General features: G+C 33.8%; 1 protein-coding gene across 2 annotated transcripts in view; it reads left to right on the plus strand.

The window, feature by feature from the left end:
* The window catches only part of LOC129246095 (trehalase), a 78,818-nt gene that overhangs the window by 2,151 nt on the left and 56,940 nt on the right, over positions 1-19,727 (plus strand). Inside the window, exons 1-2 of one of the 2 annotated variants that reach the window (XM_054884635.1) lie at positions 16,345-16,510; positions 16,607-16,764. In XM_054884635.1, the coding sequence (XP_054740610.1) occupies positions 16,751-16,764 (14 nt within the window). In that variant the 5' untranslated portion in view covers positions 16,345-16,510; positions 16,607-16,750. Of the gene's footprint in view, positions 1-16,344; positions 16,511-16,606; positions 16,765-19,727 lie in introns of those variants that run through there. The other variant, XM_054884636.1, reaches the window with a different exon arrangement.

Raw genomic sequence — 19,727 nt, forward strand, 5'->3', positions numbered from 1 at the left:
GTAAGTGCCGAATCCGTTAACAATTGAACAAAATCTTAATCGGAAACAAATTTCTCAGCGAAATTTGATGAAATGTAATTGAGTAGATTTTTGTTTAATTAATACTCAAAATAAAAGAATGCGCCTTTTGTGCGCATGTTGTAATAAATATTAATATTAATAATAATAACCTTAAACCCTCCATAAATGAATAATCGCATATCTATGGGCTTATAAAAAGAATTGATAGAGAGAATTATATTTATTTCATACGGCGTAAAATTTGTTTACCAGCTTTAAAAATGTACGAAGTGTCGCATGGCGCACATTTTCTACTGTAAGCACATATTTCTTTGCTTGCTATACGAATACGTACAAAAAAGGTATTACAAATACACATGTCAGATGTTTCGGTATTAGTATATACATGGGAGAGACGAGCCCCCATCTTTGATGATAAGTGTATACATGTGTGTGTGTACACGTCTCCGATTGGAGGTGTGAATGCGTGTATGGTGAGCACACGTGCGCGTGCTTCGTAAGCCCAAAGAGAGATGTTAGTATAATAATTATTCAAATACAAATAAGAGTAATAAGAAATATAATAATAACGTGTAAAAAAAAACAAGAAAACAATAATTGCGGTTATTTTATTGATTTAGCTGTTTCTTGATGCTGAAAAATAAAGTCGCTCACAAACAAATTATTATATGGATATACATAAATATTTATAAAGCAAGCGTATATGCGTAAATGTATATTAGGGCGGGTCAATTTGTTCTTAAAAAATAGGAACGACTTTCTTTCGATGACTGAAGGGTTCTATTGACAATTATAAACAAAAAAGAACATGTAAGCATAGCTGTAAAATGGATTTCGAGCAACATTTGTATTACTAATTTAGTTTTTAATCCCTAATATTTTTTGAAGTGAAACTTCTTTTGCGGCGGTCTGATATTTGCGCGAGAATGGAGAGTGAATTGGAAAAAATGTAACGTTTAGAGATTTCGTTACGCGAGAGAGAAAAAAAGATACAACGTAGAGAGAAGGAGAAAGAGAGCTATACATTTTCTATACCTAAGACATAGGCTTCGTTGTAAGACAGAGTATACAGATATATAATATAACATAGAGAGAAAGAGAAGGAGAGCTATACATCATATACATTTTTACATTTACCATTAGTTCGTGTTTGTGCGACGACCATTCACAAGTCTCAGGGAAGCACGTATTCTGAAGTTGTTTACGAATATGATAAAAAACATTCGCAATCATTAGTTTACGTTGCTTTATCACGAGTCACTTGTATTGAAGGCTTGTGGATTATAACGAACGGAAATGATTTAAGATTCTACCATGGTCGACGAGCATCAGTCAGTATGTCTCATTTACAAGATGAATTCCGGAGACTATCGTTAAATAGACTGGAAACTGTGGATAAACAAATAATCGATTTCATGACTCAGAGAAGAGGGCTATCTGTATATACAGTAGATTCTGTTTTTATGCGGTAGATACGTTCCGCAAGAAACAGCATAAAAAAAACAGCATAAAAAAAGCTAAGCACCGCATAAATCTGAAATAATGTAATAAAATCGCATAAAAAAGGGCACTAGTCCCATATTATTACTATAGATACGTTCCATAGACCGCATGAATCTGAAATAATTAAATTTTGTATTTTTGAAAATTATATCTTTATTTAAGAAACGTCAGAATCGAAAAATAAATTTACGTCAGAAATAGAATCAGACAATACCCACATGTTGCGCATTCGTTTAGGATTTGGCGTAAAATCACTTTCGTCACTTGAGGAAATGTACACGTCTGATCTAGATGGTTATGCAGGCGGTTCCATACTTGTAGGGTTAGCATTTCTGATTTAATCTGTGATGAGTTTTTGCTTAGCTGGTTTAGAATCTTATTTATATGTACAATTCCCGATAGGTCGGCATGCATTTTTTAATTAAAAAAAAACCGCACTATTTCAAAACCACAAAAAAAAAAGCCGCATAAAAACAGAACCGACTGTACTCTTAATTGTCAGAGCCTACGAGCACATTCAGCAGATTTAACAGACTCTGTCATCCGCAAATCGAGTATAGTACTTTTGTCCGAAACTTGGTTAAACGATAACGAGGATATTATTATACCAAATTTCAATTGCGTCATCAAATATAAGCGACTAAATGTTAGAGCTGGCGGTGTGGCAATCTACCACAATCAAGATGATAGCGTAAATCTCGTCACACCGAACATGGAAATGACTGCAAGGCAGTCTCAGTCATATTCATCAACAGTCACACCAGTTGGCGATGTTTGCATTGCAGAATGTCAAACGCTGAATGGAAAAACTATTGTCATAGCCGCCATCTATATCTCACCGAACCAAAATCTTGATGACATAATATATGTATTTCATTCACCGCTCACTACTGGTTTACAGCCACGCAGGTGCAAATGCACTTGGAAGAGGCGAAGACAAAATTCCATTGATTCTCGGGGGAGATTTCAACGTAAATTTCGGATCCAATGATTCTTTGCCGTTGATTCAATTTCTTCGAGAAACATTCGGTTTGCAGATAAACAATAACCCTAAAGAACCAACAACAAAATCGGGATCTACACTAGATGCAATTTTCACACGTTATCTAGAAAATATTGAATCACGTACATATATTTCATATTTCAGCTATCACAAATCAATTATATCAGTATTACCAATTGAACCACCAACAGATGATAGCATAATGCATATATAGTTAATAAAATCGAATTTTGGTTACACAAATTTTATACTGTTGTATTTCTTTTGAAATTATCCCTGTCTCCTTCTCTTCCTCTCTCGCTCTTTCTCTCTCTCTCTCTCTCTCTCTTATTCTCACTCATTCACACACAGAAGTTTCACTTCTACAACGTGTACGATGCTGCACATGTTTTGTTTTTTGCTAAATTTATTTTTCCGGGAAAATATTTGTATTGGGTTTTTTGGGTGCGGGACATACAATTTTTGATTTTTTCATTTGCGTTTGCTCAGAATCCACCTATTGATTATTTTTTAAGGAAGAAACCCGATGTTTTTTACCTTTATTGTAAATATTTTATTAAAATTGCTATACCGCCAAGGGGGTGTGCTATCTCCATTGCTCTGGTGCATGGTAATCGATCCTCTACTCACCACCTTAAATGATGCTGGAGTCTACACACAAGCATATGCGGACGACGTTGCCTGTCTGATAACGGGCCCTTCGCTTATGAACATCTGTAGAAAAGTGCAGAAAACTCTGAATATGATTGACTCTTGGTGCTGTGCGAATGCGCTATCGGCAAACCCCACCAAAACTGGTATTGTCCTCTTTACCAGAAAGAGGAAGCTTGATGGACTCGTTCTGCCTAAGCTAAAAGGAGTCACAATCCAGCTATCCAAAGAAATCAAATATCTTGGAGTAATCCTCGATAGTAAACTTCTTTGGAAGACACACGTCGAAACAAAAACATCCAAAGCACTGACAGCTTTCTGGCAGTGCAAAGGTGTCTTTGTGAAAACGTGGGGTTTTTCTCCTAGCAAGGTCCTATGATGGATTTACACGGCTATGATAAGACCTATTATCACCTATGCATGGATGAGTAGACTCTCTCTCGTGGGAGTCAGGAGGACCTTAACGAGACTACAACGCACTGTGGCCGTCTGTTGCACCGGAGCTTTTCCGACTACTTCAGGCCCGGCATTAGATGCTCTGATTGGTTTACCATCACTTGATGCTTTCATCCAAGGAGAGGCCTTGAAGGCCATCAGCAGGCTAAAACACAATGGGAACTGGTACGGCCCCTGTCCGACATTGGAAAACAGAGACGGCATGGACTTCGATCCAACGATTCTCTCCATGCCCCTTGACTCCATGCCATCAAGAATCGTACTTGAAAGAGAAACAGTGTAGAGCACTGTTTTCGCATTTTCACGGATGGCTCCAAGATCGGGCATGGCTCCGGCTCTGGGGTCTACGTAGAATCCAGCAGGACAAAACTGCACTTTGCTCTTGGAGTGCATGCATCTGTGTTTCAAGCGGAGGTGTATGCAGTTCAAGAAGAGATGAACTTTGTTGTGGAAAACAGATGGAGAGGCAGATCTATATGTGTCTGCAGCGACAGCCCAGCTGCGTTCATGTCCTTAGACAGCCCCCCAACCACATCAGGGGTAGTCGAGTCCTGCAAATCCAGGCTGAACTACGTCGGTAGACATAATAGTCTGATGTTAACATGGTTCTCGGACACGTGGGTATCGTGGGTAACGAGACCTCTGACTCAGAGCCCGTTTTGTCACTCCCTTCTGTAGCCATCAAAGCCACGGTTAACAAATGGGTTACCCACAAGCGAGCTTGGCAGGCTGAGAGAGGCTGCAGATGGACTAACCTCTTGTTACATGTCATGTCCGATCGACTGTCGCAAACCCTCCTATCATTAAGCAGAAGGGAGTGCAGAGAGCTGGTTGGACTGATGATGGGCCACTTTCTGTGGGCGAAGCACATGGAAAGGGTGGGCATCTCAAACAGTGTACTCTGCCCAGCTTGTGAAGAGGAGGATGAGACGGCGGACCACTTTCTGTGCGTCTGTCTGTCCCGCCTTCGCTCGAATCAGGTTTGAGGTATTTGGCACTGATGTGTTAAGAAGCGACCACATTGGCTCCTTGGCACCACAAGATCTACTCAGATTTCTTTGGAGGTCGGGTAGATTTAAAGAAAATTAAAAGGGAATCCAAGTGCAGTACAATGTACTCAATTAATGTCTGAGTGCTGCACTTGCTAGTTGTCCCGACAACAACAAAAATTTAAATTACTAAATTTAATTTAAATTACTAAAAAATATACCATATATAAAAAATATATAAAAGTATTTGGTAATAAAAAAACACTAGCAGCAGAAAGTTTCGGAAAGATTTCTGTTCATTGTAATTCACTTTAATATTACACTGTGTAATAAAAAAAATATTTTTATGCATACTTTTCTTGTATATCATACTTTTTTATTTACTTATTTTCAAACTTAGGCAAATAGAAAAAACAGCATACTCCGAATTTCGAATTATTATTCAATTGCTATTTATAATCTGTGATTTTATCGACATTTCCTTTAACATCAAAAACGCCTGAACGGATTCGAACAAACTAAAATTGCGCAGAATTAGCTGTTACAGGATCGGCACCATAAACACCATTCACAATTTCAGCGGTCTGGCTTGCAATTTCGTCTTTATCAAATAAAAACTGTACAATGTTCCGAATTTTCTCTTTGTTGGCTTCCATTGTTAACACCCTGTAACTCACTAAACTGAATGGAACAAACAAAAAATTGCAAAAGAATTTTTTTTAGTGTGAAGTGTCACCTTGACAACGATTTATTTTTATCGATAAATTTTTTATTTTTTGATCGATACTTTACGAGATATCGATCACTACAGCCCTCTACCGAGAAAATAATGGATTTCTTTTTCCCCCAAACTAATATATCTGGTGAAAATTTTTGTATGACATTCAGATATTGACGAATGTCGAAGACTAATGGCAAAATATAAGACACATTTGAAATTTATGTGTATCTTTTTATTTTGAATAGCGTTTTGAATTAATGCTTTGTTTAACAGTACGACAATACTTTTTTTCTGTTTTCAACCAAAATGAGTTTCTTATACTCAAAAACCATATACTATACATACATATGTTTTCATCCAAGAAATTTAACAAAATAAAAAAAATTATTATGAATTAAAAACCAAAATTTAAAATGAGGAGAATCGAAGTCCAGTTTAGAGCTATGTGTTCATGGATCTTTTTTGTGCCAATAGAATACTGCAGCCGCCGAAACAAAGTGACGGTTGATTTTTTAGCTATTATCTTTTTCAACAGTTGGTTTAAACAGCTGACGCACGTTTCGTGTTTTGTTTCACTGTCAAACATCTTCAGTTTGGTCCATAATTTAACCATGAATCGTCTTACAAACGATCAACGCTTGCAAATCATTGAATTTTATTATAAAAATGCGTGTTCTGTTAAGAAAGTTTATCGCGCGCTTCTTCCATTTTATGGTCAGTTTCAGGGTCGTAGAGAGCATATCCGGGCCCCGGGGGAAAATTGCAAATGCGGGACCTTTCCAATAATGTCTAATTCATATAAATACGTATAATCTCGAGTCCGGGCCCCTCTGAGAACTCCGGGCCCGAGGGAAAAAGTACCCGATCCCCCCCCTCTCGTCGGGCCTGGTCAGTTTAATCGACCCACTGAAGCGGCTATTCGAGCTATTGTGAACCAAATTTACATTATTGGACATCAAACCACCAACACGCTTACGTAGAGTGCGAACTGAAGAAAATATCGCATCTGTATCGGCCAGTGTTAATGATGACCATCAATTATCAATTCGTCGCCGTTCGCAGCAATTGGGCTTCTGTTACTCAACAACGTAGAAAATTTTTCGAAAGGATTTAGGCGTGAAGCCTTTCATAATACAGCTGGTGCAAGAATTGAAGCCGAACGACCTACCGCAACGCAGAATTTTTGGTGAATGGGCTCTTGGAAAGTTGGCCGAAGATCCACTTTTTTATCGAAAAATTGTGGTCAGCGACGAAGCTCATTTTTGGATCAATGGGTACGTAAATAAGCAGAATTTTCGATTTTGGAGTGAAGATCAGCCAGAAGAATTGCAAGAGCTACCAATGTATCCAGAAAAGGTCACAGTTTGGTGCGGTTTATGGGCTGGAGGTATCATTGGACCGTACTTCTTCAAATATGCTGCGAATCGTAACGTAACTGTGAATGGCGAGCGCTACCGTGAAATGATATCCAACTTTTTTTCCCAAAATGCAAGAGCTCGTCCTCCATGACATGTGGTTTCTGCAAGACGGTGCCACATGCCACACAGCACACGTAACAATGGACTTGTTGAGAGGCGAGTTCGGTGAACATTTTATTTCACGTTCAGGACCTGTCAATTGGCCACCCAGATCGTGCGATATAACACCTTTAGATTATTTTTTGTGCGGCTATGTTAAAGCTCATGTCTATTCCGACAAGCCTGCTTCAATTAACGCATTGGAAGACAACATTAAAGCATTTATATGTGAGATACCGGGTGAAACATTGGAAAGAGTATGCCAAAATTGGACTAAGCGGATGGACCATTTGAAGGGCAGTCGCGGTCAACATTTGCATGAAATAATCTTTAAAAATTAAATTATATGGACTATACTATCGATAAATAAAAAAGAATGAATTTTTCTGGATTTTACGTGTGTCTTTTTGAAAAACTTTGCTATAGCTCTTAAAAAATCAGAGATAAAAGCTGTAGCCCGTCCTAATATACAACTTATGCCAATAGTAATATTTTGCTGAAGTAGCATAAAGTTATTTTGACGTTTCGTTTTTTGTTTTTTATCGGGCAACAAATTCATCCTGCCGCTGTTTTGATGCCTTTGAGCTGGCTGAGTACTCACAAAAAGAGGCCACACACCGGGTATACGGCGTTCTTTTTGGTTTTTTTTTTTTGTCTATTTTTCCTCCAATGCGACGTCAAGTTTGCGCGAATAGAAAAGCGATTGTTTATAGGCATCACATGACGTACACAACACAAATCTATATGTAAACATACCTACGATATACGAGTATACAAGGTGGGTACGAGTATATTGTTGATGTGTGCGTATATATGTATATGTATGTATTCATATTTATGAGCATATGTTTATGCGTATTCGAGATAGTGATTAAAGGCACATGCATGCTCATAAATACACAACCACACACACACATCCATATATACACATTTTTGAATTGGGTTCACTTTGTGCCAACATGAGACAACATTTTTGCTTGGATACAGGTTTTTTAAAGGCCAAGCCCGTTTTTTGCTGAATAGTCACTTCGAATCTACTTACATATACATATACAGCTACGCATCTCCAATCTGTTGGCTTGACTTACACTCAAATCCGGTCAAAAATTCGCCGGCATTAAAGCATTACGAATAAATTACAATTTCCGCCAAATATTTACGCGCTTCCATTAACCGCAACACCAGACGTGGAAGTGACAGTTTTATCTCGGCTTAATTTGCGTCAATTTAGATGATTTTATTAAATTAAGTTGTGCGTTTTTTGTGTTTGAAATTTGCATGCTCTAAATACGTACTTGGCAGAGTTCAAGCAGTAACACACACACACATGCATAGAAACATATATGTACACCTGTGTACATAATAACAGCAGCACAACATGCTGAAATGTTTTGAATATTTGTTCCTTTTTTATTTATTTTTTGTTTATAAAAATACAGTTCATACTACAACAAAAACCATACAATTTAAAGTTTGAAGCTTAAAAAATAAAAATTCAACAAATTTTTACTAAAATTTCCAACTTTTTAGCCAGAATATTTAGAAAAAAGAGGTTGTCTGTAAAGTCGGTTTACTGACGATAGTTTAACGTGATAACGTCATAAGAAAATACTGATTGAATGGTTGCATTTTTCAAAAGAAAATTTTAATTTTATTTGTTTGATAGATATTTTGTATGGATATAGAGAATGAGTTAACATTAACATAACATAATATACTTTAACATAACATAACATAACATAACATAACATAACATAACATAACATAACATAACATAACATAACATAACATAACATAACATAACATAACATAACATAACATAACATAACATAACATAACATAACATAACATAACATAACATAATATAACATAACATAAGATAACATGCTGTTCAACGATGCATGAGCAAGATAACGACGCATTTTTTGGTGAGTGCAGCCGGCTACATAGAATTATAAGACGTTATCACGTCAAAAAATAATAATAACATTAAAACAACAGGTATTATTAACAAACTTGGTTTTATTTTAAATTCTTCAAGTAAATCAAATTAATAATAATCAATAAGAAGGCATATGCAAGTACAAATACGTTAATTTATATATGTACATATGCGCATATACAGGGTTGGCCATCTTAAACTGACCCATGTGATTATTAAAAAAATATGGAAAAAGAAACATTTTTTTGTGTTTCATTGTGAAAAACATTTAATTTAGTTCAAGGAGATTCGTTTACATCACTTTTTGAATATGATATCGCGCAAGTGGTCGCCCTTAGCTTGTATAGCGTAATGTGCCCGTTTTTCGGCGTTTTCCATAGTTTTGGCCAGCGTCTCGGCCGATATGGCGGCTATTTCCCGTCGGATATTACCCTTAAGTGTGCCTAGTGTCTTTGGCTTGTTGACGTAAACCTTAGATTTCAAATTACAGTAAAAAGTTATAGGGTTACTCAATGGGTCAGTTTAATATGGCCAACCCTGTACATACATATATACGCTCACTTATATACGCTTTGTCGTCCGTTCCGCGCTTTCGCTTGCAGTTCATTCAAGGTAACGGCAATGAGCAAGGTAACGACAAATGAGCAAGGTAACACTAATGAGCAAGGTAACGACACATTTTTTCGTGCGTGCAGCCTGTTAAATCGAATTATAAGACGTTATCACGTCAAAATTCCGGGTTAGCAGTTTTGTAGCTCTCAAATTTTGGTTTATTATTGATGATATTGTGGCTATCATTCGTTGTTGCCCAGGTCGCAACCCATTGTGAGCATAAAACACCGAATTCTAGAAAGGGGCTTTTCTGATGGCACTCGCCCCTCGGCAGACAATGACAAACCTCCGAGCGGGTTTTTGCCTTGAAAAATCTCCTCATAAAAAACCATTTGCTGTTCTGAGGCGGCGTAGAGCTGTCCCTCAATTTGTAGAAAAACATCAAGACGCACAGCACAAATCGGAGGAGAAGATCGGCGAAGCACCCAAAAAGGGTGTAAGCGGCAATTATAACACATGAGCTGAAAAGTCCCGAGTCTAACAACAACAACAGGTTTTTTTTTTTGTTCAAAATTAGCTTTATTCATCAAAGTAATTTCTATCAAGGCGGCCGCTGTAGCCGAATGGGTTGGTGCGTGACTACCATCGCAATTCACAGAGAGAATCTCGGTGAAACACCAAAAATTAGGAAAAACATTTTTCTAATAGCGGTCGCCCCTCGGCAGGCAATGGCAAACCTCCGAGTGTATTTCTGCCATGAAAAAGCTCCTCATAAAAATATCTGCCGTTCGGAGTCGGCTTGAAACTGTAGGTCCCTCCATTTGTGGAACAACACCAAGACGCACACCACAAATAGGAGGAGGAGCTCGGCCAAACACCTAACAGAAGTGTACGCGCCAATTATTTATTTTTTTTATTTTTATATATATAATTTCTATCAAGAAAAACGCAATCATTCCAGCGCCGCTGGATATCTCAATACCACTTTTGTAAAACGATTTATCTTTTGCCTCGAAATAGGCCTCAGTTTCAGCGAGCAAAATTTCTTACCGGTTAGCATTTTTTTAGATCTGCAACAGCCAGTAGTCGCTGGGAGCCAAATCTGGCGAATACAGTGGATGTGGGAACAGTTCAAAGTTCAATTCATTTACTGACTTGTGTCTCGGTGCGTTGTCTTGAAAGTGAGCAAACGCGGCACCCATTTTGAAAAGAGCTTTCTCATAGTCAAATGCTTATGCAATATATAGCCGACTCGGTCTTTTGATATCTCTACGATGTCAGCTAACTTACGCATCTTCACTTTTCGATTAATCAAAACGATTTTGTGGATTTTTTTGATGTTTTCTGGTGTTACCGGCTCATTTGGACGTCCACTCCTTGTGCATCATCGATGTCTCTGCGATCGCGTTTGAACTCGGCAAACCATCGTTTCACTGTTGTTTCTGATGGAGTGGAGTTCCATAACACTTTTCAAGCCATTGCCTCGCTTGATCGGTATTTTTTCTCATCAAGAAACAGTGTAAAATCAAAACACGAAATTTTTTTTTATCCATTGTTTTGAAAATAACAAAAGTAGTGTCGCTCTTAGCACAATAACTCACGAACTAATGAATAGAATATCATGAAATTTTAACAGCTTAAGGTTGGTATTAACTAAAAAAGAGGTGAATACAATAATACTAGTGTCATCTGTATGTTAGACCCGGGACTTTTCAGCCCATTTCTTATATATATTTTTTTTAATTTTAGTCATCAGCTTGAAGTGACGTTTTCTTAACTTGTTGAAATAAATAAATAAAAAATAATTATATAACGAATGCACGAAATTTTGTTTATGGAGAAAATGCACAAGACTGCCGCAAAAAAAAAAAATTAACTTAAACAATCAGCGCAATTTTTGAGCCACTTAAAACTAGCACTTTATTACATCAAAATTCAATGAGTTATGTACATAAATGCATACACGAAAGTTTTCAAAAAATTTTATTTGAATTTATTGACTATTTTAAAATTTTGTGCAAAGTTTGAAACTTAAAGCTATATAGTTTTTGTTGTAGAACAAAACTATATTTTTATAAAAAAAATATGAATGTAATAATACAAAAAATTAAATATAAATTAAAGAAATATGTATTCAAGACTTTGCTATATGTCGCGCTGTGAAAGCAGGTGTGCATACATTTATACTTATATACATATCTACTGCTGTATAAAGACTTAGTAATTGTTTTAGCTGCGCACTTTCCTTTAGTAAACTACTTAAAGTAAGCCTAACTAAGGCGTAAGTATCTACATACATGCATATGTATAGGCCCATATTTATATGGTATATACGTAGTACCTACATACATAAGTTCTCTTCTCAAAAACAATGACACTTTTCCTTTAACTTGTCAATAGAACTTTTGTTTTTGTCATGGCATCGTTAACAATTTTTCGTTGTTTATGAGGTCCATGCCATTTGCGACATAAATATGTGAATGAGATTTAATAGAACTTTTTAGACGCTGTTTGCAAATTCACTATTTTGCCATCATGCTAAGTGATGTGGCGTGTATCTATGCAGCTACTTTTACTAATGTACATACATGAATGTAGATGTGTATTCTCATATGTATGTGCTACACTCAAACTGTATTCATTAACATGAGCCTGAGCGTGTTGAGGGGCCACATGTTGACGTGTCCTCTTATTACGCTCTCTTTTTCTTGATATTCACTGGCGTTGTGATGTGTCCCCGACAGGAACATTTATAATTAATACCTACTTTTTGAGGGAAATATGTATCTATATATGCCATACAGTCAGTTGCAAAATTAAAAGGTTGGCACATATTGATGAGTTTTAACTGTTTATATAATTATTTTTTATTGTATTTTCAATTATTTTTTTTGCTGGAATATAGGCCGCTTTATAACAAAGGCTATATTAAACCAAGTTTTAAATCTTGCACAAGATTCATAAAAATTCGAAAAATTTTCAGCAAAATTTCAAGCTTTTCGAACAGAATTAAAAATTAAACAATGACTTTTGAATAAAAATAAAAGGAATATTTTTTAATAAAATTCAGATGAATATTTTTATATAAAAATAAAATGAATATTTTTGAATAAGAATAAAGTGAATATTTTTAAATAAAAACAAGATTCATATTTTTGAATACAAATAAATTAATAACAAATTTTTAATAAATAAAACAAGTTCTAAAAAAATTTAAATGAATATTTTGAATAAAAATAACAAACTAACAACAACAAAACTAAAATTTTTTTAATAAATATAAAATGAGTATATTTGCATATAAATAAAATGAGTATAAATATACATAAAATGAATATTTTTGAATATAAATAAAATGCATATTTTTGAATAAAAATAAAATGAATATTTTTGAATAAAAATAAAATGATTTTTTTGAATAAATATTAAATAAATTTTTGAATAAATATTAAAAAAATTTTTGAATAAAAATAAAATAATAACGAATAAAAGAAAGTTCTAAACAATTTAAATTAATTTTTTTAAATAAAGAAAACATTGTTATCTTTAAATAAATCTTAAATAAATATAAAATGAATAAAACTAAAATGAATATTTTTGAATATAAATAAAATGAATATTTTTGAATAAATATAAAATGAAATTTCTGAATAAAAATAAAGTAAAAACAAATTTTTAACAAATAAAAAAAAAGTTCTAAAAATATTGAAATGATTATTTTTAAATAAAAATAAAATTAATATCTTTGAATAAAACTAAACTGTTTTTTTTTTTAATAAATATTAAATGAATATTTTTGAATAAAAATAAAATGAACATTTTTAAATAAAATAAAAAGAATGTTTTGAATAAAACTAAATTGATTTTTTTTTTAATAAATATAAAATGAAATTTTTGAATAAAAATAAAATAATACCAAATTTTTAACGAATAAAAAAAGTTCTAAAAAATTTTAATTCAGTTTTTTGAATAAAAAAAATTTGTATTTTTGAGAAATTTAAATTAATTAAAAAAATTGTATTTTTAAATAAAATTAAAATAAATAAGAAATGATTATTTTTGAGTATAAATAAAATGAATATAAATCAAATGAATATTTTTGAATTAAAATAAAATGAATATTTTTAAATAAAAATAATGTTTTTGAATAAAGCTAAAATGATTTTTTTAATGAATATAAAATGAAATTTTTGAACAAAAATGAAATAATAACAAATTTTTAACGAATAAAAAAAGTTCTAAGAAATTTAAATTAGTTTTCAAATCTTATTTAAATAAAAATAAAATAAATTTAAATAAAACTAAAATAAAATTTTATTTTTAAATAAAACTTAAATATGTTTTTAATAAAAATAAGAAGAACATTTTTGAATAAAAATAAAATTAATTTTGTTCAATAAAACTAAAGTAATAATAACAATTTTTCAATAAATAAAAAGAATTATTTTCGAAAAATTCTGAATCAAAAGTGTGAAATTTAGATGCAATTTGGAAGTATATTCGAAAGTTTCGCAAAATTTTAAAATTAAATTTATGTGGCTTTGGTTTGTTTGATGAAGCCAATTTTTATAAATATTTATATAGACTAATCAAAATTAATTAAAAAATATAATCAAAACTAATAAATAAATGTGTATTTTGTAAAAGAATGAAATACAATATATTTTAATAAAAAATAATTTTAATTAAATTGAAAAAAATATATATGTATATAGTCAAAACTGTATTTTATTTTTAAGTTTGAAACTTGGAGTCAAAGTTAATTTTCAAGTTTGGTGTATGAGGTCACGCGCCAGGGTTTTTTTAAACAAAAACTTTTATTAAACATTAAAAAAATTACTTGGAAGAAAAATGCTCAAGAAAGTCAAAAATTATGCTCCAAAAGAGCGCACCTCATGCGCCAGGTTTTTTTTAAATAAAAACTTTTATAAAAAATAATTTAAATTAATTAAAAAAAAAGTCGAAAATTATGCCACTTTCTTAGGATGTCCCAAAAGAGCGCACTTTGAGTTTGAAATTTGGAGTCAAAAGTTCATCTTCAACTTTGAAGCATGGCGTCGCACGTCAAGTTCTTCAACTAAAGTCACTGTAGTATCAAGTGTTCACAAATACTTCTATAAACATATGCATGTAAAATATTAAATTAGTTTCAATACATTTGTACAATAATTAATTTAAAATTTAAAATATTTTGCAAATTTGTTCGCATTTTATCAAGTCTGTGAAGATTCATCCCTTGGCCTTCCAACGACGCTCCAGTGATTAATTTTTAAAAATGTCTTCTATAACTACGATATAATTTCAAAATTAGATTTTTACTCATTTCGAAACGATTCAGAGAGAAAAATTGGAGAAAGAAGGGCGCTATAAAGTCATAACTCATAAAAATGAAGTGTACAGTTCGGGGACATCATTGCAACTCTTCTACATTTAGAATAAAAAACCTTATTTCTTTGAAATAAACGGTGATAATTTGTCATAAGCTAAATTATGTATGTTTTTCAAAGGCTTTGCTGCTTGCATGCATACATATCGGTAGAATTTTTCAGTTCATACTTAAATAAGTAACAGTTTGCCGAAGAACTCCACTTCAATGCTAAATTGGATAAAACCTATTAAAATATCAGTTGTTCGGGTTTGAGACCAGCATCTGGAAGAATTAAAGATTAATTTAAACATGATTAAATTAACTCTTCATTGAGGCGAAATGAACATTACGCGTTATTGAAAAATACTGCCTCTGGGTAATCCCAATTTTCAATCGATTCAGTCGTCACTCGGTATTGAAAAACCCACACAAAGAGCAGGAGAAAATGTATCGTTCGGCTTTTTTTTTTAATTATTTTTAAACAAAGTATGTGGAAAATACAACGCTTAATGTGAAATAATAAGTACAAGCAGCTATGCACTTTCTCTATTTGTAGGACAACATCAAGGCTCACACCACAGATTGGAGAACAAGCTCCACCAAGCACCTAACAAAGAATGTATGTATTGTAGGGGTGGCGCAAAATATTAATCACTCTATTGGAAGATTTATAATTTTTGAAAATGGTGTCGTACGTGTATTTTATGTTTTTTTTAGGTAACCGCCCTCGAAGTCAATATAATTTTTCCAAAGCTGCTCTACAGTATTTCACAGTATTTAAAATATATCTCATTTCTCGCAATAACTTCTTGAATTGAGCTGAATTCCTCGGAACCAAGTTTTGATGTTAGGTAATAGAAGAGAGTCTCAGATAACCAGGTCGGGCGAGTGCTATAACTCAAAATCGTTTTTTTATTTCGTAAATAAATTCTCAAATAAAAACGGGATGATAATTTTGTGCCACTTTCTATATACATACATATATATAATATTTTCATGCCTAATTATATATAATATTGTATATATTTATTTTCATGTCAAAAATACTATATTTACTATAACTGTTGCTAATACAGTCGATAGTGAACCCAGAGCTGGCATGTCATGCACAACCGCACACGGATATGACATGAGCGCGGGAATAATCTACTCTTATTGTTTTTTTAATAATTTTTCAAACCATTAAAGAAATTCTTTTAAACTCACCTGTTCCTACTGGTGCTCCACAAAAATATATGTACATGTGTATGTATATGTACGTATGTATATTTACGAATGTATGTGAAAATCAACTTGGTGAGGCATTTCTGACTGACTGAAACAACGATAAAAATATTAAATACTCGATACAGGGATTTACTCACCAACACAAACGCACCTGTTGCTGTTGAACACATGCAATTAACCAACCTTCGCTGTTGCTCTCTGGCAATGCGTGCGGCCGAGTATATGGTATTCGCCAGTTGGTGAGAATGGATATAAAACAATATTGGTGCAGATGCATGTGTGTTCGTAAACGTGAAAGAGTTGATAAAGGCTAGCTAAAGACGCGTGTATAAATATATGTTTGTTGCACTTAGATTGTGGCGATCATATTGGATCTACCAGTGGTCAGTTAGTTAAGCAAAGAAGCTACGGAACAACGCGTTTTATCGTTTTAAGAAATTCATTGTGCAAAATTTATTATCTTTGCAAACAAGTAGACGTCACGCTGCTTTTAGCATTATTTGTCCGTTTTTGAATTTGCCAAAAAACAAACGGGAGTGCTTAATATCGTGCAAGGAAAGGTATTGGAGTAAAATTTTTTTTAATGTGCGATATTCATTGGAAGAATTGGGTTTAACTAAAATACGGTCGTTTCTGTTTTTTGCATGGTTTTGCAGTTGGAAAAACTGGTGGGTGCGTGCTTGATTTACAACAAATCAGCGACACCATTTCGTATTTCCCATCTTTGGTGCAAAAGTGGAGTGAACAGCTACTCAAGCTACAGCCGCAAACGTAACCACAACAAGACAACTCGATTGATAATGAAGAACGAAAGGTAAGTGTCATAAGTAGTGTACTTGTAATATTAATTACGAATACGTGCATACAAACAGTGCCACGAATTGTGTTACGGTGCTAAAAGATTAGTAAAAAATTGCATAATTGAAGTATATATTAATCTGTTGCATTAATGAGCTTAGCAATTTGCTTTGTGTAGACAGACATATATAACACATGCCAGTTCGTACAAGTTAGCAACAATTTGCTAAAGCGTTTTTTATGAGAGGTTTTAAAACGTCTGATTTTTTGCAAAAATTGTAAATTGCAATACTTATTAACCTCAAAGTGAAAAGAGACGATGTAAAAGTGTAAAAAGAATGGGATGGGGAAATACGAAAAATATACGAGCAGGCATTATACATACAGACATTTGCACGATTGTACTTGCAAACATACATACATATGTAGATATATAGGTATGTATACAGGTGTGTGTAAAAATGCGCACGTTCACTTGAAAACCAATAACACCGATCAATGCAACAGCTGATGTGTGATATCTCACGCTCTCGCGGCCGATACAAACGAGTTCTTTCGCCTTTTGGCTCTGGGGAATTTTTGTTGTAATTTCTTCTTCTTAGCATGGGAATGCCGCATTGATAGTGTGCACAAGTACAATGCTATGAATCAAACAAACAACTAACTACAACTACAACAACAACCACACAAGGTTCCACTTTCGTTAACACACCTCCAAAATGAGTGGCGAAAACGTAGTACAGTAGGTGCTCGTGTTGATTTTATTGCGAACGCGAATGCCGCTAGACAACAAATATGCATTTCACAATTGAGTAGCAACATTGTGATAGGCTAACATATACATACACGCATACATTTCCATACATATATCTATATGTCGCCACGTTTATTTGTACATATGTATGTATGTATAAAATGTCTTTGATTTTTTTGCTAATGATGACGCATTCGTTGTTTGGCTTTAATGGTGGTAGGGGTCGCTGGTGAGCGAATATGCATTCTCACTCGCACACCGGTACAAAGATCACCTTGGAAGGTCAATACTTGTAGGAAAAATCAGTTGGTTTAGTGGCAATACTAGATTAAGATAAAACAAAATGAAAAATAAAAAAATTTAAAAATAAGTACATAAATATAAGCGGATGTACAAACAGATGAAGCAAGTCATTAATAATGCGTGAACATACATATAATATAAGAAAGTAATTTCTTGAAGTCCTAAAATTGTTTTGCGGTACATTCTATATTATTTGTTGATATTTTTAAATTTATGTATTAAGTCAGTTGTTTACAAGTTCGCAAAATAATAGAATACCAAGAATTAGTGAATAGATTGAGACATAACAAGGTGGAGTAGGAATTTGGTTGAAGTGACACTTAGGGGCGTAGAGTATTGTTAGGTAAGCTGTGTAAACTTGACACGTGCATACATACATACAGATGTATGTATCTAATCACATATTCCAAGTGCCTATTAAACTGGATTTAATAGTGAATGTTAACATATTCGAGAAGCTTTTTCGAGGCTAATGCAAAGTAAACATTCTTTTTAAAAGTAGTGATTTTGCGATAATAACTGTGCCATGAAGGGCACGTTGAAATTGACGAATATGAAGAATTGTGCTGCATACAGTTTTTTTTTTTACTATTAACCTTGAGAGTCTGAATTTGGTATATATGTATGTATGTACAGTATAACCTGGCTCAACGCAACTTTTCGATTATTGAATATCTTACATTGTTGACTTATTAAACACACCTTAAGTAATTGATCTAATTCACGCTGACTTTTGTTCCATATGTTACTGAGATATCTTACAATTAAATCAGTTTACACGTACATTGACTTTGTGCTTATTCAATTTAAATGAATTTAGTTGCGTCCGGTCACTTTCGATGTGGTACAAAATTTCAGTTGCTACAAAATTTGTAAAACTGACTAAAAAAAAAAATGCAAAATTCTCGAAAAAAATTATAAAAAAAAGTCTATTAAATCGATATGTCAAGAATACAAAGTCCAAAAATCCATAATACCATATCTAAAATTAAAAACAAAGAGAAAAATCAATATTAAGAACATTTACTGCGTATGCAGAGTCACGACCAGGATATCGTGTAGCGATAAGAGATTGTAAATCATTAGAAGAAATCGAAAGCGTAGACGAAAATTTGTTGGAAACACTCTGCCTGTGGCGAAAATTATGACTCGAAAAATTGTGTTTCCTTCCAAAAATACAATTTAGTCGGAAATAATATAGCATATCACAAAAGGAGGCTCTAGCATACGTATAATTTAGCATTAAGTTGAAAAGCTTGAATTCTGTAAGCAAAAGCTCTATGCCTGAGAGTATAAAAACAGCGCTCTCGAGCGAAAATACTCGAGAGGTTTTTCATTTTTTGTACTCACTACAAAATATTCCACTAAATACAACCAGAGATTCTTTTGGAAACTTTGAAATTCACCTTTTTTTTTTGGGATTAAACCCCCGTATAAGTCAAAAATTTCTGATTTCTTTGAAAAAAAATTTGTTTGATCAAATTCAAACTAAATTGTCTTTCATTGTTGTTGTTGTAACAGCAAAAGGATTCCGTATAACTAATTGGGGAATGCTGCTGGAGTGACAGCCCTTGGCCGGATATAAATCCGGGACGTTCCGGTAAGGTAGAACCGACTATTTTTTTTTTCCTTGTTCACTCCACTGGGGAGCATAGGGCCTCGACAAGGCTCAGTCTTGCGTTGGTTTTGTTAATCTATTTTGCTCTCTGGCAGGATAGGTGATTAGCCTGCGGGCACCAGTCCTAAATAGTGGGAATGCCCACTTGTCGTTGCTTAGGAACAACACCTTTTAACTGTTTAGCATGCCATCTGTGTTTCACATTTTTCTGTCAGAAGGATGGCACAGATGGTTGAGGACTTCGCTAAATTTTGGTATGTCTGCGCTAGTACCGCGATTGCCCGCTTCCTCTTCCTGGCGGCAC

The sequence above is a fragment of the Anastrepha obliqua genome, chromosome 4 (genome assembly GCF_027943255.1).
Source record: "Anastrepha obliqua isolate idAnaObli1 chromosome 4, idAnaObli1_1.0, whole genome shotgun sequence".
Lineage (NCBI taxonomy): Eukaryota > Metazoa > Arthropoda > Insecta > Diptera > Tephritidae > Anastrepha > Anastrepha obliqua.